This window comes from Anomaloglossus baeobatrachus, chromosome 3 (genome assembly GCF_048569485.1).
Source record: "Anomaloglossus baeobatrachus isolate aAnoBae1 chromosome 3, aAnoBae1.hap1, whole genome shotgun sequence".
Lineage (NCBI taxonomy): Eukaryota > Metazoa > Chordata > Amphibia > Anura > Aromobatidae > Anomaloglossus > Anomaloglossus baeobatrachus.
In genome coordinates, this window is record NC_134355.1 from 101,541,842 (window position 1) to 101,566,872 (window position 25,031).

General features: G+C 49.0%; 1 protein-coding gene across 3 annotated transcripts in view; it reads left to right on the forward strand.

Moving 5' to 3' along the window:
* USP34 (ubiquitin specific peptidase 34) overlaps positions 1-25,031 on the forward strand; it is a 386,361-nt gene that overhangs the window by 63,629 nt on the left and 297,701 nt on the right. For all 3 annotated transcript variants that reach the window (XM_075339351.1, XM_075339349.1, XM_075339350.1), the window contains exons 4-5: positions 14,112-14,162; positions 23,652-23,801. In XM_075339351.1, the coding sequence (XP_075195466.1) occupies positions 14,112-14,162; positions 23,652-23,801 (201 nt within the window). The remainder of the gene's footprint in view (positions 1-14,111; positions 14,163-23,651; positions 23,802-25,031) is intronic.

Genomic DNA, 25,031 nt, shown 5'->3' on the forward strand with positions numbered 1-25,031 from the left:
TACCTGACAGGTTCCCTTTTTAACTTTTTTTAGCTGCATGGACACTTCATTATTGAACCATGACTAAAGGTCGCTAGCGTGCATACCCGCCTCCGTCGGTTGTGCGTCACTGGCAAATGGTTGCCCGTGGCGCACAACATCGCTCGGACCCGTCGCACTATTTACCTGCCTAGCGACGTCGCTGTGACCGGCGAACCGCCTCCTTCTATTCTCCTTTTCCCCATTAAAATTACATACAAAATAAGTTTTTTTTTTTTTTTTTTGTCAAGTTCATAAGGCTGATCTTTCCACAGTAACAATAATCACCTCAGGCATGTAGTGATGGGAGGAAAAAGATCACTAGAAGCACTAGAATTGTGTTTTCACTGTCCACAGCTTTAAAAAAAACAAAACAAAATTGCAATAGGAAGGACTCAAATCATATCATGCAAATGTTGGCTCAGGACATAAAAACAAGCTCTTGCATAATGCCATTGACTGAAAGATGTAAGCAATATGTTTTGTTTTTTGTTTTTTAATAGAATTTTATTTTTTCAATATTTAAATATAGAAAAAAATATGTACAAGTTTGGTATCATCGTAACCGTACTAAGCTAGAAAATCAAATTGCCAGGTTATTTTTCAGCCCTGTCCAAAAGTCAATTGTGGATTTTTTTTTTTTTTCTTTTCATTTACCGGATATTTTTTTGGGGGGGTACATGTTTTCCTTTTCCCGAATTTTAAAATGAATGATTTCATCAAAAGTACAACTCATCCTGCAAAAAAAATCTAGCCCTCTTTAGTCTATGGACGAAAAATAATAAAGGTTTTGGGCCTTAAATTATTGACATGCTGCATATTCAAGAACGCAGCCAAGATGCAGACAAAGGTGCACATTGTTGATAGTAAAATAGAGATCTCACACTTTGCTGGGGGAAGGAAATGCATGGATTCAGGTGCATCTTTGTGACGCAATAAAAGATGCAGTGTGTGAACATAGCCTAAGGCTATGTGCGCACGTGTGCGCTCTGCACCGCACCGAAAATGTGCGCTTCAGAGCGCAGCTGAAAAGCTGCGTTCTGAAGCGCATGGTGCAGGCAGATTCGTGCGCTCTGCATGCTGCCTCTCCCTATAGACAGCATGCAGAACGCACGAAAGAAGTGACATGTCACTTCTTAGAACGCAGCGATTCGGCAAGCAGCCGAAGCGCTGCGTTCTAACATGCCACGTGTGCACGGCTCCTGCACAATCTCCATAGATTGTGCAGGGGACGCAGGACGCATGCAGTTACGCTGCGGTGCAGAACGCAGCGTAACTGCATGTAATACGCACACGTGCGCACATAGCCTTAAAGGAAAGGAGGAAAGAAACAAACTACTGGCAGCCATAGGATGTTATCTTAGTGATTTGTGATCGGAGAAGAAAACCTCCCACAAGGCCAGAGATTGTGTAACTGCTGCTGCTTTTGGCAGGAGGGTTCAGGATACCATAAACTGAGTTATCTAATATTGCTGGGGGGTAAATGTCAAACTCTTTGTAGTAAGAAGGCATTTAATGTGAAAACCACGTGCTCCAGAGCGTAAGCGATTACATAACCTGACTGCTTAGAAATGCTGCTCGCAGGTGAAATGTCTCTGGGCCTAGATTATACGAGGGGCTGCTGATAAGTCTTTGGCTTTGTGATGTTTTTTTTGTTTCTATGGTAATGAGTGTTACATCACACGAAAGCCTTATGTGTCTAATATGTTTTCAAAATTGTGTTTGTTGCTTATGGCAACAGTGTCCTACACACGCGGGAAAACAAAACGGCGGAGTCTAAGGCCCTGTGCGCACACTGCGTTTGTTTTTTACCTGCGGATTTACCCGCAGTTTTGCTGCAGAAATTTCTTAAGAATTGTTTGTAATCTTTCTGCAGACATTTCCCAGCAAAACCTATGGGGAAAAAATAGCTATGCGCACACTGCGTTTTTTTTTTTCTCAAAAAAATTCTTTCTGCAGAATTTCTTGAGAAAATGTGCATGTCACTTCTTTTCCGCAGGTACCTGCGGTATTTCACTCCATTCACTGTAATGTAATCGCGAAATACTGTGGGTTTACCGCAGGTAGCAAATGATGTGCGGTATACCCTCGGTATAGCCGCGGTTTTCCTGCGGTAATGTTCAGCACTGCCTGCGGTTTGCAGGGAAGTGATGTCATTATGACAGAAGAGGAAGCGGAGCAGAGTAAACTCACAGATCATACTCCCTGGACGCCGCACGGAAGCACTTCCGTGTGACCTCCATCGGGTGCCCGTGCAATCTGTGTCCCGCGGCTGCCCGCACTGCAGCGTCAGTGTCTGCCCGCCCTGCAGTATCAGCAGCTTCTCACCCTGCAGTGCTGGCAGCCGCGGGGATAACTAGCGCTGCTGTCAGGAGGTTAGATGAGGTCATTACCTGCTGTGACGATCTCCTGCCCTCCTGACGTCACCGCTGTCACTGCCTTCTATGCCCGTCTCGCGGGTGGCCCGAGACTGTCACTAGCGGTGACGTCACGGGCTCTTGCGATACTGCTGAGAACACGGCAGGCATAGAAGTCAGTGACAGCGGTGACGGCAGGAGATCGTCACTGCAGGTAATGATCTCATCTAACCTCCTTACAGCAGCGCTAGTCATGCCCTGCAGTGACCTGGGCTGACCTATTGATGTTAGCTCAGGTCACTGCACTGCTCTCCCAGCCAATGGGGAACATTTTGTTCTTCATTGACTGGGACAGTGACTATGGTATGGATCATCGTGGACCCCCTTATTGGATTACCCGGATTTGATTGTTCTTTTCAATAAATTGGTGAAAGAGGGAATGTTTTGGGGAGTTTTTTCAAATAAAACTTTTTTTGTTGTCAATTTTTTTTTCTTACTGACTGACTGGGTCCGTGATGTCAGGTATATGATAGACGCGTGACATCACTAACCCCAGGGCTTGATGCCAGGTGACATTACACATCTGGCATCAACCCCATATATTACGCCATTTGCCACCGCACCAGGGCAATGGGATGAGTTGGGGCAAAGCACCAGGATTTGCATGTCTAATGGATGCGCCACTTCTGGGGCGGCTGTGGCCTGCTATTTTTAGGCTGGGGAGTGTCCAATAACGGTGGACCTCCCTAGTTTGAGAATACCAGACCACAGCTGTCTGCTTTACCTTGGCTGGTGATTCAGTTTGGGGGGACCCCACGTTTTTTGTTTTAAATTATTTATTTAATGTAAAATAACAGTGTGGGGTGCTCTCTGTTTTGGATTACCAGCCAAGGTGAAGCTGCCAGCTGTGGTCTGCAGGCTGCAGGCGTCTGCTTTACCCTAGCTGGCTACAAAAGATATAGGGGATCTCACGTCGGGGTTTTTTTTTTTTTTTTAATTATTTTTTGGTTAAATACAAGGCTAAGCACCCTTTAGTGTCACTAAAGGGTGCCAGCTTAGAATATGCAGGGAGGTGGGACATTATATATGTCTTTCTCATCTATCTCTCTATCTATTCATCTATCCATCTTTCCCTCTCTCCATTATCTGTCTATCGATTATCTATCTATTATCTATATTATTTATTGCAGTTACAGCATGAAAAAACGTGGCAAAGACGCATGCGTTTTTCCCCGTAGTTTTGGTGCGGGTTTTTACCGCAGGTGCGGTAATCTTCAACTCCCAGAAGTTTCTCAAGAAATTTTCTTGAAAAAAATCACTTTTCTAGTGTGCACATAGCCTAATGCAATATTCAGACAGAGCAGAGGAGTGATAAAATTCTAGTTTCTGCAAGGAAAGTCTGCGAAGGATATTCATGGTGATATGTCGCAGACATTGGGGGATCAATGCCCTTAATATTCCACAGTTAAGAACTGGGTTGCCAAATTTAAAATCGGCACTTCAGCACCAATGATGAGGAATGTTCTGGACGACAGAGAGTGGTTATTACTCCAGAGATCGTTGATGCTGTGCACAACCTCATACTGGAGAATCCACGAATTTCAGCTAAAGCAATAGTAGACATCATGGGGATTTCCCGTGAACGTGTTTGTGTCATTATCTATGAACATTTGGACATGAGGAAGCTATCTGCAAAGTGGGTCACAAAATGTTTGACAGCAGATCAGAGAAGCATGCGAGTAAAAACTTCCCGGTCCATTTGTCAGCATTTCCGGACTGATAAGAACTTTCTGGATCGATTAGTCACTTTGGGCGAGACCTGGATTTATTTGTATGACCCTGAAAACAAGGAGCAGTCAAGAGTGGAGGCACAGTGGTTCTCATCCAAAGAAGTTCAGGGTGCAAAAATCAGTCACTAAGGTGATGGTGTTGGTGTTCTGAGATAATGAGGGCGTAATACTAGTGGACTACCTTCAAAAGGGTTCCACCATCAATGTGAGGTATTACATTGAACTTTTGGACCAATTGAAGGCAGCTCTGAAGGCCAAAAGGTGCGGCAAGCTGTCCAAAGGAATCTTGTCCCTGCAAGACAACACCTCCGCTCACACTGCACAAGCAACCAAGGCAAAACTGGCACACATGGGCTTCCAGCTGGTTGATCACCTGCCTTATTCACCATTTTTGCTAGGCTTACAGAACTTGGAATACCGATGCAAGAATTGTGTTGACATCAGTGGAGAGTATGTGGTATAAATATAAAGTTTCATCATCCGATCTCCTTTCTTTATGGGTAAATCCAAAGACTTATCAGTCGTATTAGTCTTCTCAGACTTATCAGAGCAGTCCCTTGTATAGAATATTTTAAAAAACAACTGCTATATAGAAAGGAAGGAGAGGGAGAGGCTCTGCCTGCAGTGCAATCAGCACAGACCCTCATCTGTCGTAACAGCCATTCTCTAGCTCAGAATGTAACAGTCCGCCCTCGCTGGACTGCTTTTCTAATAGGATATATTACAAAGTTGCTTATTTTCATGTGTGCTATTGATTTATTAAATAATTATAATTTCTTTATCGTTCCTTTGGGAGACCCAGAACTTGGGTGTTTAGCTTCTGCCTCCGGAGGACACACAAAGTACTACACCTAAAAGTGTAGCTCCTCCCTCTGAGCTTATACACCCCCTGGTGAGCCAGTCACAGCCAGTTTATCGCTTTTGTGTTCAGGAGGCATACATCCACACATGCATTCTCATATGATTTTTCCTTTTTCTTTGTTTTTTGGAAGAAGATTGAAGAAAAGCGGGTCCACGTCTGGACTCCCGGCATATCCCTTCTCACTCTACTGTGTCGGTGGTGTTGTAAGGTTGATTTCCAAGGCTGGAGCCTTACATGCCGTGCTCTTTCACCATCCCTCCTGGGCTCTGGATTGAAGTGGGAGCCAGCACGGTCTCCATGCCTGGCAGGAGACCGGTCTCCGTCCACAGCTCCTTGAGGAACCTGCTGGACCGGAGCACTCACCCCCAGGGACCTGGCCCTGCGTCTCAGCAGCTAAGTACCTTGAGACGTTCATATGTTGGGGGTCCCTGTCCTTTATTGTGTGGGGAGAGTGTGTTTGCTGTGTTTTTTTGGCATTTCCGGCGGGTCCTCTGGCTTTTCGCCCGAAACCGCGCCGATGGTGCCTGCGCGTCGGCCTCGCTGCTCAAATTTAGGCCCCGGCTTCGCCGGAGGCCTAGTTTCTGTTACCTGCCCTCGCATGTCACTCATGCAGAGGGACAGGCATGGCCCCTCCCGGCGGCCGTCCTGCACAGGGGAGGGACACTCCCCACTGCTTGTGCGCGACTCCCCCCCCTGCAGGCCTCTATGGCCCTCCAGATTCCGAGGGACGCCCCCGTCCGCCCCCTCTCTTCGCTCCGGTGGCCATTTTCTTGGGCAGGGTTCACTCTGCTCTGGGCCATCCTGCACTCTGCATCCCTGCTGAGGTGCTGTGCATTGGGGGTCCGGGCTTCGGGATCTGGAGGGCACGCGACACCGCTTCCAGCGGTCTGGTATGCCACAGCCGGTCTCCGGTTGTGGACCTCTGCTATATATTCCTTGGGGTTCATTCTCTTTGTAGAAGCTGTTTCCCCCACTCAAGCAGCATGTCTCACACGAGGAGCAAGGCTCCAAAGCTTTATGCTGCATGCGCTGCATTTAAGCTCCTGCTGCCTGAAGCGAGCACCTATCCACATTGTGATGTCTGCTCTAACTTGGAGGTGCCACGGCCTGGAGTCTCGGCCCCAGTGGTCTCTCAGGCTGCTCCTGCACCTGTGGCTGAACCCCCGGCCTGGGTAGAGTCCTTCTCTAGGTCTATCTCCCAGTCATTTGCTGAGTCCATGGGACTTCTGTCCAGGACTTTGATGAATATGCATCAACCCCCTTCACAGGGTGCTTCTAATGCTCTTGCTAATGGTTCTTTAGGATCCCTATCCTCTGACCTCCGTCCACTGGAGCTCACAGAGGATTCATCATCAGGGCACAGGCCCCGTCCTCCTAAGAGGCTCCGCAGGGTTCCCTCTCCCTCCTCATCCCGTGGATCTGATTCAAGGGCTGAGGACTCGCAGGATGAGGAGGATGCCTATACAGGGGGCTCGGAGGCTAACTCCATGTGCCCCATTGATCCTTCCGAGGGTGACTCGGACCTTAGGGACTTGATTGCTTCCATTAATCAGAGGAGCAACCCTCTCTGGCAGAAAAGCTCCAGTTTACCTCGCCTAAGAGAGTAAAGAGTGTGTTCTTTAACCACTCCAGTTTTCAGGCAGCTGTGACCAAACCCAGGGCCTGTCCTGACAAACGCTTCCCAAAGCGTGGTTCTGATGACCGTTTTCCCTTTCCACCTGAGGTGGTCAAGGAGTGGGCTAACTCTCCAAGGGTAGACCCTCCGGTGTCTAGGCTCTCAGCCCGGACCGTTGTGTCGGTGGGTGATGGCACTTCCCTTAAGGATGCCACTGACCGTCAGATTGACCTTTTGGCCAAATCCGTGTATGTAGCGGTGGGGGCCGCGTTTTCCCCAACTTTTGCAGCAGTGTGGGCCCTCAAAGCCATCTCTGCTAGTCTGGAGGAGATGCATTCCCTCACCAGGGAATCTATGCCCGAGATGGTTGCCTTAAGCTTCAGTTTTTTTCTTCCTATGCCATGTCTGTCATGCTAGAGGCTTCTCACCGCACTGCGGTGGCTTCGGCTAATTCCCTCGTTATCCGCAGGATCTTGTGGCTTCGAGAGTGGAAGGCAGATGCTTCTTCAAAGAAGTACCTTGCTGGGCTCCCTTTTGCTGGTTCCCGGCTGTTCGGTGAACAGCTGGATGAAATTATTAAAGAGGCTACTGGCGGGAAGAGTACTTCCATGCCACAAGCCAAGACCAGGAAACCTGCCCAGGGTAGGATTCAGTCGAGGTTTCGCTCCTTTCGTTCCTCCAACTGGTCGTCCTCTAAGCCCTCTGCCTCGTCCGCTAACTCAGCCAAGGACCAGAAATCCAACTGGCGCTCCAGAGCGCGTCCGCAGAAGACCGCAGTGTGACGGGGGTGTACAACAGAGCAAAGGATGGACGAGGCCGAGGGACGATCCAACAGGTTTATTAACAGGAATGCAAGAACAGCACACGATAAGTCCACGTAAAACAGATTCGGGGGCCCTTCCCGACAATCCTCGGACCGGATTACAAAGCAATCGTCCTTACAGTAGTCCAAAGAGTTCCACACAATCCCACGGGCCGCCACACAGGCCTAGCTCCGTCCGTGTCCACAGCCACACAGGCTGGAGCTCCTGCTCCCTTCAAGTTTCAGCTCACTCTGCCTGAATCTCCCAGGTAAGCAGAGTTTACACTAGTTGGACTCTAGGCCCACCTCCCCCTACTCCCAGGGATGGAAGTGCCTCAAGAGGATATAACCTTGCATTTTAGGGGGGTGATTACCTACAACAATAGAAATGTACACAGAAGTAGTTCAAATAAGACAATGAACCCAGCTTGAAATAGGAATCTGTACAGCATATACAGTGAGAGGGTAAATTACATCTTCACACGCAGGAGGTCCTGCGATTAAGGCAGCCTCCTTGTGACTCTCTGCTTGCTCCAGCCACGTCCTTAGTCGGTGGCAGGCTCCCCCACTTTGGCGACGCTTGGTTTCAACAAGTCTCCGATCAGTGGGTGAGAGATATCATCTCTCACGGCTACAGGATAGAATTCTCTTCCAGCCCACCAAACAGTTTTTTTCTCTCAACTCCCCCCTGCTCCAGGGCCGCCGCCTTCTCGCAGGCCGTGGCAGCCTTGCAGGCCAACGGCGTAATTGTACCAGTTCCCGCCCGGGAACGGTTCAGAGGTTTTTACTCAAACCTCTTCCTAGTTCCCAAAAAGAACGGTACCTTCAGACCGATCCTAGATCTCACGCTTCTCAACAAGCATGTTCGGGTGCGGCACTTTCGCATGGAGTCCCTGCGATCAGTCATTGCCTCAATGACCCAAGGGGATTTCCTGGCGTCCATTGACATCAGAGATGCCTATCTGCATGTGCCAATTGCAGTTTCACACCAGCGTTGGCTACGCTTTGCAATAGGAAACGATCACTTCCAATTCGTGGCTCTCCCCTTCGGGTAAGCCACGGCCCCTCGGGTATTCACCAAGGTCATGGCAGCAGTGATTGCGGTCCTGCACCTCCAGGGGTTGGCAGTGCTCCCTTACCTGGACAACCTTCTAGTCAAGGCTCCATCCAGCGCAGACTGTCAGCGGAGTGTCTCACTCACTCTCAGCACTCTAGCCCAATTCGGGTGGCTTGTCAATCTTCCCAAATCCACTTTGACTCCGTCCCAGAGTCTCGCGTACCTAGGGATGCAGTTCGAGACTCTGCCGGCACTTGTGAAGTTGCCCTTAGTCAAACAGCTGTCACTCCAGTTGGCGGTGCGCTCTCTCCTGAGGCCCCGCCGTTATACCCTCAGGCGTCTGATGCAGGTGCTGGGTCAAATGGTGGCGTCCATGGAGGCTGTTCCCTTTGCCCAGTTCCATCTGCGCCCCCTGCAGCTGGACATTCTCCGCTGTTGGGACAAGCGGCCTTCCTCCTTACACAAGTCAGTGGCTCTGTCGCCACGGACCAAGAGCTCTCTTCAGTGGTGGCTTCGGCCCCTCTCCCTGTCCCAAGGGCGTTCCTTCCTGGCCCCGTCCTGGGTGATTCTCACCACGGATGCCAGTCTATCCGGCTGGGGAGCGGTATGTCTCCACCACAGAGCACAGGGCACTTGGACTCCGTCCGAGTCAGCCTTTTCAATCAATGTGCTGGAAATCAGAGCCGTACTTCTAGCTCTCCTAGCATTTCACCATCTGCTGGCGGGCAGGCACATTCGAGTCTAGTCAGACAATGCGACAGCGGTTGCCTACATCAACCATCAAGGCGGGACACGCAGCCGCCTGGCAATGATGGAGGTACCCCGCATTCTTCAATGGGCGGAGGACTCCAGGTCCACCATATCCGCAGTCCACATCGCAGGCGTGGACAACTGGGAGGCAGATTATCTCAGCCGTCAAAGCGTGGACGGTGGCGAGTGGTCCCTGCACCCGGCAGTATTTCTGTCGATCTGCCGCAAATGGGGCACTCCGGACGTGGACCTAATGGCATCCCGTCACAACAACAAAGTTCCTTGTTTACGTGGCTCGCTCCCACGATCCTCAGGCCTTCGCCGCGGACGCTCTGGTTCAGGACTGGTCCCAGTTTCGTCTGTCCTACGTGTTTCCCCCTCTAGCTCTCTTGCCCAGAGTCCTGCGCAAGATCAGAATGGAGGGTCGCCGAGTCATCCTCATTGCACTGGACTGGCCCAGGCGAGCTTGGTATCCGGACCTGTTGCAACTGTCCGTAGAGATGCCGTGGCCTCTCCCGGACTGTCCAGACCTACTCTCGCAAGGTCCGTTCTTCCGCCCGAATTCTGCGGCTCTCAAATTGACGGCGTGGCTCTTGAGTCCTGGATTTTGACGGCTTCTGGTATTCCCCCTGAAGTCCTCTCCACTATGACTCGGGCTCGTACGTCTTCGTCCGCTAAGATCTATCACAGGACTTGGAAAATTTTCCTGTCCTGGTGTTGCTCTACCGGCAATCCCCCTTGGCCATTCTCCTTGCTGACTCTTCTGTCTTTTCTACAGTGCAGCTAGGACTGTCCCTCAACTCTGTCAAAGGTCAAGTTTCGGCTCTGTCAGTTCTGTTCCAGCGGCGTCTCGCTCGGCTGGCTCAGGTCCGCACCTTCATGCAGGGCGCGTCTCACATCATTCCGCCTTACCGGCGGCCCTTGGACCCCTGGGACCTTAACTTGGTTCTCACGGTTTTGCAGAAACCCCCCCTTTGAGCCTCTTAGGGAGGTTTCTTTGTATCGTCTTTCACAGAAAGTGGCCTTTCTGGTTGCCATAACGTCTCTCAGGAGAGTCTCTGATTTGGCTGCACTCTCCTCGGAGTCACCTTTTTTAGTCTTTCATCAAGACAAGGTGGTTCTCCGTCCGACTCCGGACTTTCTTCCTAAGGTGGTCTCTCCCTTCCACCTTAACCAGGACATTACCTTACCTTCCTTCTGTCCGGCCCCTGTTCATCGCTTTGAAAAAGCTCTACATACTCTAGATCTGGTGCGTGCTCTCCGGATCTATGTGTCTCGCACCGCTGCGCTTAGGCGGTGCACCTCTCTTTTTGTGCTAACCACAGGTCGGCGCAAGGGTCTCTCTGCTTCTAAGCCGACCTTAGCCCGTTGGATTAGGTCGACCATTTCGGACGCCTATCAGAGTACGCAGGCGCCTCCCCCGCCGGGGATCAAAGCACACTCGACCAGAGCTGTCGGTGCCTCTTGGGTTTCAGGCACCAGGCTACGGCTCAGCAGGTCTGTCAGACTGCCACTTGGACTAGTCTGCATGCCTTCTCGAAGCACTACCAAGTGCATGCTCATGCTTTGGCAGATGCGAGCTTGGGCAGACGCATCCTTCAGGCGGCGGTCGCCCATTTGTGAAGTTAGGTTCTGCCTACTTCTTAGTTTTTTCTGTTTATTTCCCACCCAGGGACTGCTTTAGAACGTCCCATGGTCTGGGTCTCCCAAAGGAACGATAAAGAAAAAGAGAATTTGGTTTACTTACCGTAAATTCTTTTTCTTATAGTTCCGTCTTGGGAGACCCAGCACCCTCCCTGTTGACAATTTCCTTGTTACGCGTGTTGTCACCGGCTGTTGTCGTGGACAGAGTCTCCGGTTGTTCCGGCTCTTGCTCTGTTCTACTTGTGGGTGGCTATTCTCCTTCAGCTTTTGCACTAAACTGGCTGTGACTGGCTCACCAGGGGGTGTATAAGCTCAGAGGGAGGAGCTACACTTTTAGGTGTAGTACTTTGTGTGTCCTCTGGAGGCAGAAGCTAAACACCCAAGGTCTGGGTCTCCCAAGACGGAACTATAAGAAAAAGATTTTACGGTAAGTAACAAAATTCTCTTTTTTTTAACATTTAAACACCTTCATAATAGAACTTCAACTAAAAGCCTAGATCCTTTGATCAGGAATAGAACATTATATTATAGGACATTTCAGCAATATTCAGCACATTCTACATTGAACCGCTGTACCCAATTTATTGTATTTTGTGTCTGAGTCGGTTCATTTTACACTAACTCCGATTCCACCTCCTTGGTATTTGCAAGAGATTTTCCTTGCACCAAAAGCCAGCGTGTTGCCAGGAAAGAAGCTGAATAAAATATGTATGTTTTGAAGTGCGGGCTTAAATGTGTGTGTGTGTTTTATATATATATATATATATATATATATATATATATATATATATATATATATATATATATATATATATATATATATATATATATATATATATATATATATATATATATATATATATATATATATAATCTATCCCATTGAGATGATAAAATGCTGCAACAGCATTGAAAAAATTACATGATAGTTTGATTTTTTGTTTCGTGTTTTTTTTTTTTTTTTTTTTTTAATTCATGGCACTTTTTGTAATTTCATGTGCTGAGAAGCACTAAAAAAATGTATGTATAAGAGCCTTGAAAGCAAAAATCCTTTCTGAGAATAATCTGCTGATATTACAGTTTGGCCTATTGGCCTGTGAGCTCAGTCCCCAACTATCTGCAAAATAAAAGGCTCAAATCATCCGGTGTCCGAACCCTGCCAGATGGTTATAAAAGTCTTTCTTTTCCTGGATGTTTGTGACCAAAATGATACCCCCTGCTTACACTATTGTACATTTGTAGTAATTAAGGGTTTTCATAATTTACAAGTCAGATGATTTCAAAGTGAAATTATCCTTTAACCCTCTGAAAACTATGGTTTTATTTTACATATTCAATAAACACAACTCAAGTGGTTTTAAAAAAAGCAACAACAAAAAAGCCCCTGCTGTCGGCCCGTCGTACTGGAACTGTCACAAGTAGAGTTGAGTGAGTACTTACCTATTCGGACTCTATACTCAAAGAGTACTGTCTAATACTAGAGTATTTGTTCCACTTAGCATGTGCAATGCAAGTCAATGGAAAAACTTGCAGAGTAACCCAAATGCCGTACTTTTCGTGCGAGTAGTGAATATGGCGGAATTCGGGTTACTCGTTACCTTGAGTTTTCCCCATTGACTTGCATTGCACATGCTATTCGGAGTGAATACGCGAGTATTAGACAGTACTCGTTATGAGTATAGCGAGTACGAATAGTTAGGTACTTGCTCAACTCTAGTCACAAGCCCTAGGAACCATGGTGCAAAGGTCCTGCACTAAATTCAATGAGACAGACCCTCTATAGAAGAAGTCTATAGCTCAGGTTTAATTATAATATTGCTTTAATTTTTTTTTGCCTTATTTTCAATTTATTTTAGCTGGTGAACCATCCTGAAACAATTACTGTATTTTTTGGATTATAAGACGCACTTTTCCTCCCAAAAATTTGGGAGGAAAATGGGGGGGGGGTGGTGTCTTAAAATCTGAATATAGCTTTACCTGGGGGTCAGGCACCCGGCTGCCACCCGCACGCACGCAAACACAGGTACCCGGCCGCTTGCACGCAGGGTGGGCGGGCAGCATGCTGGCTGTCACTCTGGCCGTGCGGGGTGGGCGGCTGTGCAGAAGGTTACCCAGTTTGTCCGCGGTCCCAGTCTCAAATGATGGTGCCGGGAGTGGGTGCGTGCGCAGATGGAGCTCTTGGATGAGAGCTCCATCTGCGCACGCGCCGCTCCGGGAGTCAGCTCGTGCGCAGATGGAGCCCTTGGACGAGAGCTCCATCTGCGCATGCGCCGCTCCAGGCGCCATCATTTGAGACTGGGACCGCGGACACTGGGACACTCACTGCAACGGCCTGCTGCACCACTCACCCGCTGCTGCTGCCACCACGGACGCCACCGCGCCTGCCACCACGGACGCCACAGCAGACCCCGCTGCCACTGACCTGCCGCGCCTGCCAGCACAACCTCTGCCTCCTGTGACCCCTCTTCACCACCACTGCTGCCCCCCTCCGGTAAGAGAACACTGGAGTATAAGCCGGACCCCATTTTTCCTTATTTACCCTTTATGTCTAAATTTGGGGTGCGTCTTATAATCCTGTGCGTCTTATAAAGTGAAAAATACGGTAAGCATTATAGGGTATCTCCCTGCTCTCCTGACTTGTACTCTTCATGACATATCAGCTCTGAAGCATCTTTGTTTTCGTCCATTTGTTATTCTTCCTCGAAATGTCTGAATAATTTGACCCCCGTGTATAACCATTTGGACGGTGGGTGTTCTTACAAAGTGACCGTGTAGTCAGTGCTGACACTGCAAGGACAAACCCCTTAGAAAAATGGTATCAGCCAGCTGTCAGTTTGCTTATAGATATTTCGGAAGAGTACAGAACAGCAGCAACACAGTTTTTATAAAAAAACAAAAATGCATCCTAATAATCTAAGATGCTTCTGAGTTTTTATACGGTTTACATGTTTGTAATAAAATTGACCTATCGTAAGTGCTTAATCGTCTTTAAAAAGTGCACATGTGGTGACTTTATTGAGCATATGATGCATCTTGTATTATGTCTGTGGGCCTAGTAGAAATAAAGCTGCTGTATAAGAGACCCTGTGTTCTGTATGTGCCTGACAGCGCTGCGTCTATACACGCCATACTTATCGCTATGATATAAATTCATTGTAGAAGCCAAACTTTGTTTTATTCTAACATTTTCTTTGTATTTTTTTTTTTTTTTTTTAGGACATCTCTGCTCAAGAAAGCAATCTCCTAGGGGCCTTCTGCGACATGAATGTAAGTGTATTATGGTCATTCTTTTATTAAGGTTGTTCATAATCACAACAGACATAAAGACGTGTGGTGGATTGCGGACAGCGTCCCCCACTTGAAATAATTGAGCACTAGTGCTTGAATTGGTCTGTTGCAAAATCTTTAAAGGTAGATGGCAGAAGTTATAGAATCAGGAATAGAATCAACCTCTTCCTAATTTCCACAGCAAAGTAAGTAACAAAGTATAAAAAAAATACATCTGAAACATTCTTTTATATAGTGAATGGCAAAAACATTTGCTACTTGAAGGGTAGATCCGGGACAGGCAGGTGGTTGCTACCTAACTGCCGGCTGTACTGGTGCCGTTCTTTGGCGGCACAGACCGCTCCTGCTGGCAATACAGTGGCTTTGTGAGTAGAGGTGAGGCTTTTTTGACGCTATGCTCTGTAGACTGAGTAAGGCCATGTGCCCACGGGAGCTTTTTGCTGCGGAGTTTGCCACGGAAAACCTGCGGATTTATCTGGATTTTCCACATAAATCCGCAGGTTCTAGCATGTACAGGCACTCCCCATGTTACCCTATGGGACATGGGGAGTGTCTGTGTCCACGCTGCGGAATCTCCTGCGGAGATCCCTCAGCCGCACCTAACTGCATGTCAATTATTCATGCGGATTTACTTGCGGAGATCCCGGCCCTCTGCTATGGAGATAGAGGCTGGGACGTCCGCAGGTAAATCGCGTGAATCTCCGCATGTTTCCCGCAGCTATTCCGCTGGAAACTCGCAGCTAAAAATAGCTGCGGCTGCCGGCGGGCAGCTGCGGGAAACATGCGGCCGTACCTGCGAATATATCCGCAGGTATGAGCGTCCCGTGGGCACATGGCCTAAGACAGCCGATGTCATGCTGATTGACAACCGACTCTCCGCTGCTTAACTGGGGGACCCGGCTGTCGGTCAGCGTGACATCGGCTGTCGGTCAGCGTGACATCGGCTGTCGGTCAGCGTGACATCGGCTGTCGGTCAGCGTGACATCGGCTGTCGGTCAGCGTGACATCGGCTGTCGGTGAGCGTGACACATCGGCTGTCGGTGAGCGTGACACATCGGCTGTCGGTGAGCGTGACACATCGGCTGTCGGTGAGCGTGACACATCGGCTGTCGGTGAGCGTGACATCGGCTGTCGGTCCGCATGACATCGGCTGTCGGTCCGCATGACATCGGCTGTCGGTCCGCATGACATCGGCTGTCGGTCCGCATGACATCGGTTGTCTTGGCCCATCTACAGGGAAAAGCGAATGAGAAGCTGCTGGGCTGTTGGTGCAATAACAGTGTAGCAGCTGGATCACTGGTAGAAGAGGTCTGCGACCACTCTGTGCCAGTGAACATCAGCTGGGCACAACATGCAGGTAGGTAGCAACTACCTGCCTGTTAGTGCTTTATACGCTTTTTTTTTTTTTTAAAAAAAATTTTTAATTGTAAAGTCCTAGTTTCATAAAATTAAATGCTCTGAAATTTTTCCTGAAAATAGTTTCTAAAAAAAAAAAAGTTCTGGTCTTAAAGGAATCTTGTTCTCTCTAAAGGCTCTATGTACCTGCCGATATACTATGTTTTACTCTCTGCAACGGTCTAAGAAGCCAGTGCCATCAATCAAAGAGAAGGCACAGTGGACATAGATGGAAACAGTCATATAAACCTACAATATTTCCTAAATAGAAGATCGTCCACCCCTGAACTTTCCAAACTGAAAAAGTGAGAATCCCCATATAGTAATGTTACCATGGATGAAAAGGACTGACAAAGCATGACCAAAATGATGATAAAATTAAACTTTTAAGTAATTAGGAAAAAAGGAATGGTGAAAAACAATGCCAAAAAGTGAAGACAATAGTATGGGAAAATTGCCAAGAGACAAGATACTGATGCTGCTCACCAAAGACTACAGGCTGTGCAGCTACACCATACACTACATGTGGAGGTAGCCTGTTACTGTAGTGTAGGGAGGGAATTTAACACTACTAAATAAATACTTCCAACCTGTATAAGCACTTTTCCATCAGAACAGCCATAATCCATAAAACATAAAACATTTGGTAAACATCTTGAGACATGGTGTGCTGGGTGTAAACAGCCTGTAAGAGCCTGGTGGCAGGATAGAAAGACCTCGACTCACTTTTTACTGGAAATGGCTTTGTCAGGAAGTATGGAAACAAGTATGATGGAAGATGCATTTATTTGGTTATTCCTGCCAGAGCGCACCAACTGCCTGTACTTGGTTTGAACAGTCATTCTGTGCTGTGTCCTTTTAAAGGGGTACTCCGGGGAGATAAAACATTTTGTCTACTGTCCCTGCCCTCATAAATTATAACGATAAGATGCACAGCGCTGTTCCTGTAATTCAGTGAAACGCTGGAGCTGCTCTTTTCTGCTCCCCCTCCCTCTGGGACATTACATCACACATCAGAGGGGTGGCCAACTCCCTGCTGTTGGTATAAATCAGCCCCCTGATAATAGCTGCTGCCTTGCACACCGAGAACAGGGGGCATGACTTCGCACCATGCTGTCAGACAGAACAGAAGAAGATAACAGAAAAAGATAATTTCAGGGGGCTGGGTTATACCAACAGCAGGGAGCAGGCCACCCCCTGATGTGTGATGTAATACCCCAGAGGGAGGGGAAGCAGAAAAGAGCAGCCAGTGTTACACTGAATTACAGAAACAGCGCTGTACATCTCATCTTTATTGCCCTCTGACGCCCGACTAATGTAAGATTCGGTAGAATATTGACACAGCCCTTTACATGGAACCTGTCACCTTATTGATGCTGCACAGACCGTAGGCAACATGAATCAGATCCTGGATCAGCTAGGCATAGTTTTCTATGAAATTCTAGAGAAAATATACATGAAAGATCTAACTGGGACCATAGTTGGAGACAGTCCAGCTCTGCCCCTGACTGACTTCTCTCAGTGCCACTGTAGGTGATTGACCAATCTCTCACATAGCGAGACACCTGTCAATCCGCTGGAGTGACACTAGGTACTAGAGCTGGACTTGTTCCAGTCGAGCCTCCATCTATAGTCCCTTGATGGATCTTTAAAAAAAAAAAAAATAAAAAATAAAATATATATATATATATATATATATATATATATATATATATATATATATATATATATATATATTATAATGTGTAATGTGTGTATGTATATATATATATATATATATATATGTAATATATGTTTCTTCGGCGCTCTATTGGGAGACCCAGACGATTGGGTGTATAGCACTGCCTCCGGAGGCCACACAAAGCAATTACACTAAAAAGTGTAAGGCCCCTCCCCTTCTGGCTATACACCCCCAGTGGGATCACTGGCTCACCAGTTTTCTGCTTTGTGCGAAGGAGGTCAGACATCCACGCATAGCTCCACTGTTTAGTCAGCAGTAGCTGCTGACTATGTCGGATGGAAGAAAAGAGGGCCCATACTAGGGCCCCCAGCATGCTCCCTTCTTACCCCACTTGTGGTTTGTAAGGTTGAGGTACCTATTGCTGGTACGGAGGCTGGAGCCCACATGCTGCTTTCCTTCCACATCCCCCTGAGGGGCTCTGTGGAAGTGGGATCTTACCGGCCACCAAGCCCTGAGGCCGGGCTCCATCCACAGACCCATAGAACCTGCTGGATGTGGAGCGGGAGTGCCGTTCAGGGACAAGGCCCTGCAACTTTCAGGTACTCAGTGTCCCCGTATGGCAGGCCACGCGCACCCCAGGCTTGCTGGGTGTGCTAGTGCGCCGGGGACTGTAGCGCTGTGCGCTGGGCTTATAGTCCCCGCAGATTACTGGGGGACTTTATGTGTGTGGATCGCCGCGCCGACCGCCCCTAGAGCGATGGCGCAGCTGCGACTTGTAGTGCGCCGGGGTCGCGCCGACCGCGCTTTTACGGCGGCGGCGCTTCTAACTTTAGTCCCCGGCTTTCTGCGGCCTAGCTCCGCTTCGTTAACGCCCCCCACCCTGTCAATCAGGGTAGGGGAGAGACGTTATTCAATCGGCAGCGCCGAGGGCTGGGGCACGATTTACATGCTCCAGCCCTCTCACTGAGCACAGTAGGACACAGGCTTCGCGCTTTTTCTCTGTGCACGCCCTAGGCCCGCCCCCAGCCTTGCAGCTCCCCAGGACGCCGGCAGCCATTATACACATGCAGTCTGGCTGGAGAACGCACGCAGGCTCTGGGGGACCCAGGCTACGGGTTTCTGGCGACCACACACCCGCGCTCAGCGGGCGGTAAGCAGCACATACGTGCAGCCCCACTAGTGCCACAGTGTTATATTTTTCGCTGTACATAGACACTGCTGTGTCTAGATATATTTAATACTGCACTGTAAGGTCGCTTCTTGGCTGTACACCCTATATTGCTTTGAGGAGACAACAGCATGTCATCCGCAAAACGCAAGGGTGCCAAGGCACGGGCTGTCCTCACTGCTTGTATAGCATGTGGGGCTAATCTACCAGCAGGCTTCAACGACTCTCATTGTGTGCAATGCTCAGTCCCAGTGGCACTTCGTCAGCCAGAGCCTACTGTGGTGGTAGCCCAGGCAGAGACGCCTGTGAACCCTGCCCCGGTGACGGGGACAGAATTTGCAGTCTTTGCTGATAAAATGTCTGTGACTATGACAAAAATCCTGGAAACCTTGCAGTCCAGGCCAGTTGCTCAGACCATAGACACTGCTGTGTCTATGTTCCCCGGTCCCCCTCAGTTGGACCTAATCCGTACTTCAAGGGGGTCCCAGGCATCACAGGCTGAGGGCTCTGACTCCGATGACAGTCCCAGTCCGCCTAAGCGAGCTCGCTGGGAGAGACCCTCCACGTCATCACGTGGATCAGGGTCTCAGCGAGAAGGGTCCCTATATGAGGGTTCAGAGGTGGGTGATCAGGAATCTTGTCCTGACGCCGCACTCAATTTGGATACGCCAGATGGTGACGCCATGGTAAATGACCTTATAGCGGCCATCAATAGGCTGTTGGATATTTCTCCCCCAGCCCCTTCTGCAGAGGAGGCAGCTGCACAGCAGGAGAAATTCCATTTCCTGTATCCCAAGCGTAAATTGAGTACTTTTCTGGACCACTCTGACTTCAGAGAATCCATCCAGAAACATAATACTTATCCGGACAAGCGTTTTTCTAAACGCCTTAGGGATACACGGTATCCTTTTCCCCCTGACGTGATCAAACGCTGGACCCAGTGTCCAAAAGTGGACCCTCCAATATCCAGGCTTGCAGCTAGATCCATAGTTGCAGTGGAGGATGGGGCTTCACTTAAAGATGCCAATGACAGACAGATGGACCTTTGGTTGAAATCTGTCTATGAAGCTATCGGCGCGTCGTTTGCTCCAGCATTCGCGGCCGTGTGGGCGCTCCAAGCTATTTCAGCTGGTCTGGCACAGGTGGACTCTCTCATACGTCCAGCAGTGCCGCAAGTGGCGTCCCTAACTACGCAAATGTCTGCGTTTGCGACCTACGCTATCAATGCGGTACTGGACTCTACGAGCCGTACCTCAATGGCATCTGCCAACTCTGTAGTTTTGCGCAGAGCCTTGTGGTTAAAGGAATGGAAAGCAGATTCTGCTTCTAAAAAATGTTTAACCAGCTTGCCATTATCTGGAGACAGACTGTTTGGTGAGCAATTGGCGGAAATCATCAAACAGTCCAAAGGTAAGGACTCCTCCTTACCCCAGCCCAGATCAAGCAAACCTCCACAGAGGAAGTGGCAGTCAAAGTTTCGGTCCTTTCGAGGCTCGGGCAAGCCCCAATTCTCCTCGTCCAAAGGGACTCGGAAAGAGCAAAGGAGCTCTGATTCCTGGCGGGCTCACTCACGCCCCAAGAAAGCAACCGGAGGTACCGCTTCCAAGGCGGCTGCCTCATGACTTTCGGCCGCCTCCCTCCGCATCTTCGGTCGGTGGCAGGCTCTCCCGCTTTTGCGACATTTGGCTGCCACAGGTCAAAGACCGGTGGGTAACAGACATTTTGTCTCACGGGTACAGGATAGAGTTCAGTTCTCGTCCTCCGCCTCGGTTCTTCAGAACTTCCCCACATCCCGACCGAGCGGATGCCCTTCTGCAGGCGGTGCAGTCTCTAAGAGCAGAAGGAGTGGTGGTCCCTGTTCCTCTTCAGGAACAAGGACAAGGTTTTTACTCCAATCTCTTTGTGGTGCCAAAAAAGGACGGCTCATTCCGTCCTGTTCTGGACCTAAAACTGCTCAACAAGCATGTGAACGCCAGGCGGTTCCGGATGGAATCCCTCCGCTCAGTCATTGCCTCAATGTCTCAAGGAGATTTCCTAGCATCAATAGACATCAAGGATGCTTATCTCCACGTGCCGATTGCTACAGAGCACCAACGCTTTCTACGCTTCGTGATAGGAGACGACCATCTTCAGTTCGTAGCTCTGCCATTTGGTCTAGCGACAGCCCCACGGGTGTTCACCAAGATCATGGCGGCAGTGGTAGCAGTCTTGCACTCTCAGGGACACTCTGTGATCCCTTACTTGGACGATCTACTGGTCAAGGCACCCTCTCAAGAGGCATGCCAACTCAGCTTGGCTGTTGCACTGGAGACTCTCCAGACGTTCGGGTGGATCATCAACTTCTCAAAGTCAAATCTGTCACCGACCCAATCACTAACGTATCTTGGCATGGAGTTTCATACTCTCTCAGCGATAGTGAAGCTTCCGCTGGACAAGCAGAGGTCACTACAGACTGGGGTGCAGGCTCTCCTTCAGAGTCAGTCGCACTCCTTAAGACGCCTCATGCACTTCCTCGGGAAGATGGTGGCGGCAATGGAAGCGGTTCCGTTTGCGCAGTTTCATCTGCGCCCACTTCAATGGGACATTCTCCGCCAATGGGACGGGAAGTCAACATCCCTGGACCGGAAAGTCTCCCTTTCCCAGACGGCCAAGGACTCTCTGCAGTGGTGGCTTCTTCCCACCTCATTATCACAGGGAAGATCCTTCCTACCCCCATCCTGGGTGGTGGTCACGACAGACGCGAGTCTGTCAGGGTGGGGAGCAGTTTTTCTCCACCACAGGGCTCAGGGTACGTGGACCCAGCAGGAGTCCACCCTTCAGATCAATGTTCTGGAAATCAGAGCAGTGTATCTTGCCCTACTAGCCTTCCAGCAGTGGCTGGAAGGAAGGCAGATCCGAATTCAGTCGGACAACTCCACAGCGGTGGCATACATCAACCGCCAAGGGGGGACACGCAGTCGACAAGCCTTCCAGGAAGTCCGGCGGATTCTGATGTGGGTGGAAGCCACAGCCTCCACCATATCCGCAGTTCACATCCCCGGCGTAGAAAACTGGGAAGCAGACTTCCTCAGTCGCCAGGGCATGGACGCAGGGGAATGGTCCCTTCACCCAGACGTGTTTCAGGAAATCTGTCACCGCTGGGGGGTGCCGGATGTCGACCTAATGGCGTCACGGCACAACAACAAGGTCCCAACCTTCATGGCACGGTCTCGCGATCAAAGAGCGCTGGCGGCAGACGCCCTAGTGCAAGATTGGTCGCAGTTCCGGCTCCCTTATGTGTTTCCACCTCTGGCACTCTTGCCCAGAGTGCTACGCAAGATCAGATCCGATTGCAGCCGCGTCATACTTGTCGCCCCAGACTGGCCGAGGAGGGCGTGGTACCCGGATCTGTGGCAGCTCACGGTCGGCCAACCGTGGGCACTACCAGACCGACCAGACTTACTGTCCCAAGGGCCGTTTTTCCATCGGAATTCTGCGGCCCTGAACCTGACTGTGTGGCCATTGAGTCCTGGATCCTAGCGTCTTCAGGATTGTCCCAAGGGGTCGTTGCCACCATGAGACAGGCTAGGAAGCCCACGTCCGCTAAGATCTACCACAGAACGTGGAGGATATTCTTATCCTGGTGCTCTGCTCAGGGAGTGTCTCCCTGGCCATTTGCATTGCCTACCTTTCTTTCTTTCCTGCAATCTGGGTTAGAAAAAGGTTTGTCGCTCGGCTCCCTTAAAGGTCAGGTCTCGGCGCTATCCGTCTTTTTTCAGAGGCGTTTGGCACGCCTTCCTAAGGTGCGCACGTTCCTACAGGGGGTTTGCCATATCGTACCCCCGTACAAGCGGCCGTTAGATCCATGGGATCTAAACAGGGTACTAGTTGCCCTCCAGAAGCCGCCCTTCGAGCCTCTGAGGGAGGTTTCACTTTCTAGACTATCACAGAAAGTGGCTTTTCTGGTAGCGATCACATCTCTTCGGAGAGTGTCTGAGCTGGCAGCACTATCATCCAAGGCTCCCTTCCTGGTCTTCCACCAGGACAAGGTAGTGCTGCGCCCCATTCAGGAGTTTCTCCCGAAGGTGGTATCCTCTTTTCATCTTAATCAGGATATCTCTTTGCCTTCGTTTTGTCCTCATGCAGTTCATCGGTATGAGAAGGATTTACATTTGTTAGATCTGGTGAGAGCACTCAGAATCTACATTTCCCGCACGGCGCCCTTGCGCCGTTCGGATGCACTCTTTGTCCTTGTCGCTGGTAAGCGCAAAGGGTCGCAGGCTTCTAAGGCCACCCTGGCTCGATGGATCAAAGAACCAATTCTTGAAGCCTACCGTTCTGCTGGGCTTTCGGTTCCATCAGGGCTGAAGGCCCATTCTACCAGAGCCGTGGGTGCATCCTGGGCATTACGACACCAGGCTACGGCTCAACAGGTGTGCCAGGCAGCTACCTGGTCGAGTCTGCACACTTTCACCAAACATTATCAGGTGCATACCTATGCTTCGGCGGACGCCAGCCTAGGTAGAAGAGTCCTGCAGGCGGCAGTTGCCTCCCCGTAGGGGAGGGCTGTCTTGCGGCTCTAACATGAGGTATTTCTTTACCCACCCAGGGACAGCTTTTGGACGTCCCAATCGTCTGGGTCTCCCAATAGAGCGCCGAAGAAGAAGGGAATTTTGTTACTTACCGTAAATTCCTTTTCTTCTAGCTCTTATTGGGAGACCCAGCACCCGCCCTGTTGTCCTTCGGGATTTTTGGTTTGTTTGCGGGTACACATGTTGTTCATGTTGAACGGTTTTCAGTTCTCCGATGTTACTCGGAGTGAATTTGTTTAAACCAGTTATTGGCTTTCCTCCTTCTTGCTTTTGCACTAAAACTGGTGAGCCAGTGATCCCACTGGGGGTGTATAGCCAGAAGGGGAGGGGCCTTACACTTTTTAGTGTAATTGCTTTGTGTGGCCTCCGGAGGCAGTGCTATACACCCAATCGTCTGGGTCTCCCAATAAGAGCTAGAAGAAAAGGAATTTACGGTAAGTAACAAAATTCCCTTCTTTTTTGTTCTAACCCTAATGCTACAGCATTTGAGAGAATACTACCTGGCTGGTTTGGGCAGTATGACCTGCGTGACCATTCCCTTTAACAATTCCTTTGGGGAAATTAATACAGAGGTTCATACTGTGGCTTTGGTTTCTTTGCCAATGTATAATTGTTTTTGTATTGTCTACTACGTTGTTTTCTGCTTCTTCCAGGATGTAGAAGTCCCGCTGCACCTTCTCCGTTACGTCTGTCTGTTCTGTGGAAAGAATGGGCTTTCTCTAATGAAGGATTGCTTTGAATATGGATCTCCAGATTCTCTACCCTTTTTAATTGCTCATGCATTCATCACTGTCGTGTCCAATGTAAGTTGACCGTCTTATTAGGCCTTCATCCTGAATTGCATGATGGTCTGTATGTTCAATATAGAACCGTAGAAGAAAGAAGTCCAAATATCCAATATCCTGCAGGGTAGAATTAGATTGTGATGCAGTATTTGTCATGTTTAGCTGCCATAAATGGAACAATGCACTAATCAGGTAAAGAAATATATTCTAACTGATGGAAATCTGTCACGCTGGTTAACCCCTTAACGACCCATGATGTACTGGGTACGTCATGGATCATGGGCAGGCCGCGGCAATCCGCGTACATAACATCTGATTTCAACAGCTAACATGTGTGACTGCTAGTCGCGAGTGGAATCGCTTCCACCCCGACTATTAACCCCTTACATCTTGCTGCCAAAATCAGGCAGCGAAATGTATATGTGTGCCGCCATTATGCTGACTTACATGATCACGTGACTTCTGGTGGTTGCCATGGTAGCACAGGGTCATGTGATGACGCCTATAGCTAACATGAGTCACTTCCTCTCAATGCCAGAATACAGCCGGCATTGAAAGTAAAGCAGCATATCTGCAGGTCTTAGCTCTGTAGCTGTGATCTGGAGATATGGCAGAGCGATCAGATTGCTGATCGTTATAGACCCCTAGGGGGACTAGTAAAATAAAAAAAAGTTTAAAAAATAAAAAAAACCTAAGTTCAAATCACCCCCTTTTCACCCCATGAAAATTAAAGGATTAAAAAAATAAAAAATATACACATTTGGTATCGCCGCGTTCGGAAATGCCCGATCAAAATATAAAATAAAGTATGTTGATCGGTAAACTGCGTAGTAGCAAAAAAATTCCAAACTCCAAAATTACGGGTTTTTTTGGTCGCCGCAAATTTTGTGCAAGATGCAATAACAGGCGATCAACACGTAGCATCTGCGCAAAAATGGTACAGTAAAAAATGTCAGCTCGAGATGCAAAAAATAAGCAATCAGATAGCCATAGATCCAGAAAAATTAAAACTCTACGGTTTTCGGAAATGGCGCAAAACGTGCTCCACTTTTTTGGACAAGCTTGTGAATTTTTTTTAACCCTTTAGATACAAGTAAACCTATTCATGTTTGCGCTTACAAACTCGCACCGACCTGAGGCATCAAACCGACACATCAGTTTTACCATATAGTGAACATGGTGAATAAAATATCCCAAAAGCTATTGTGCGATCACACTTTTTTGCAATTTTTCCGCACTTGGAATTTT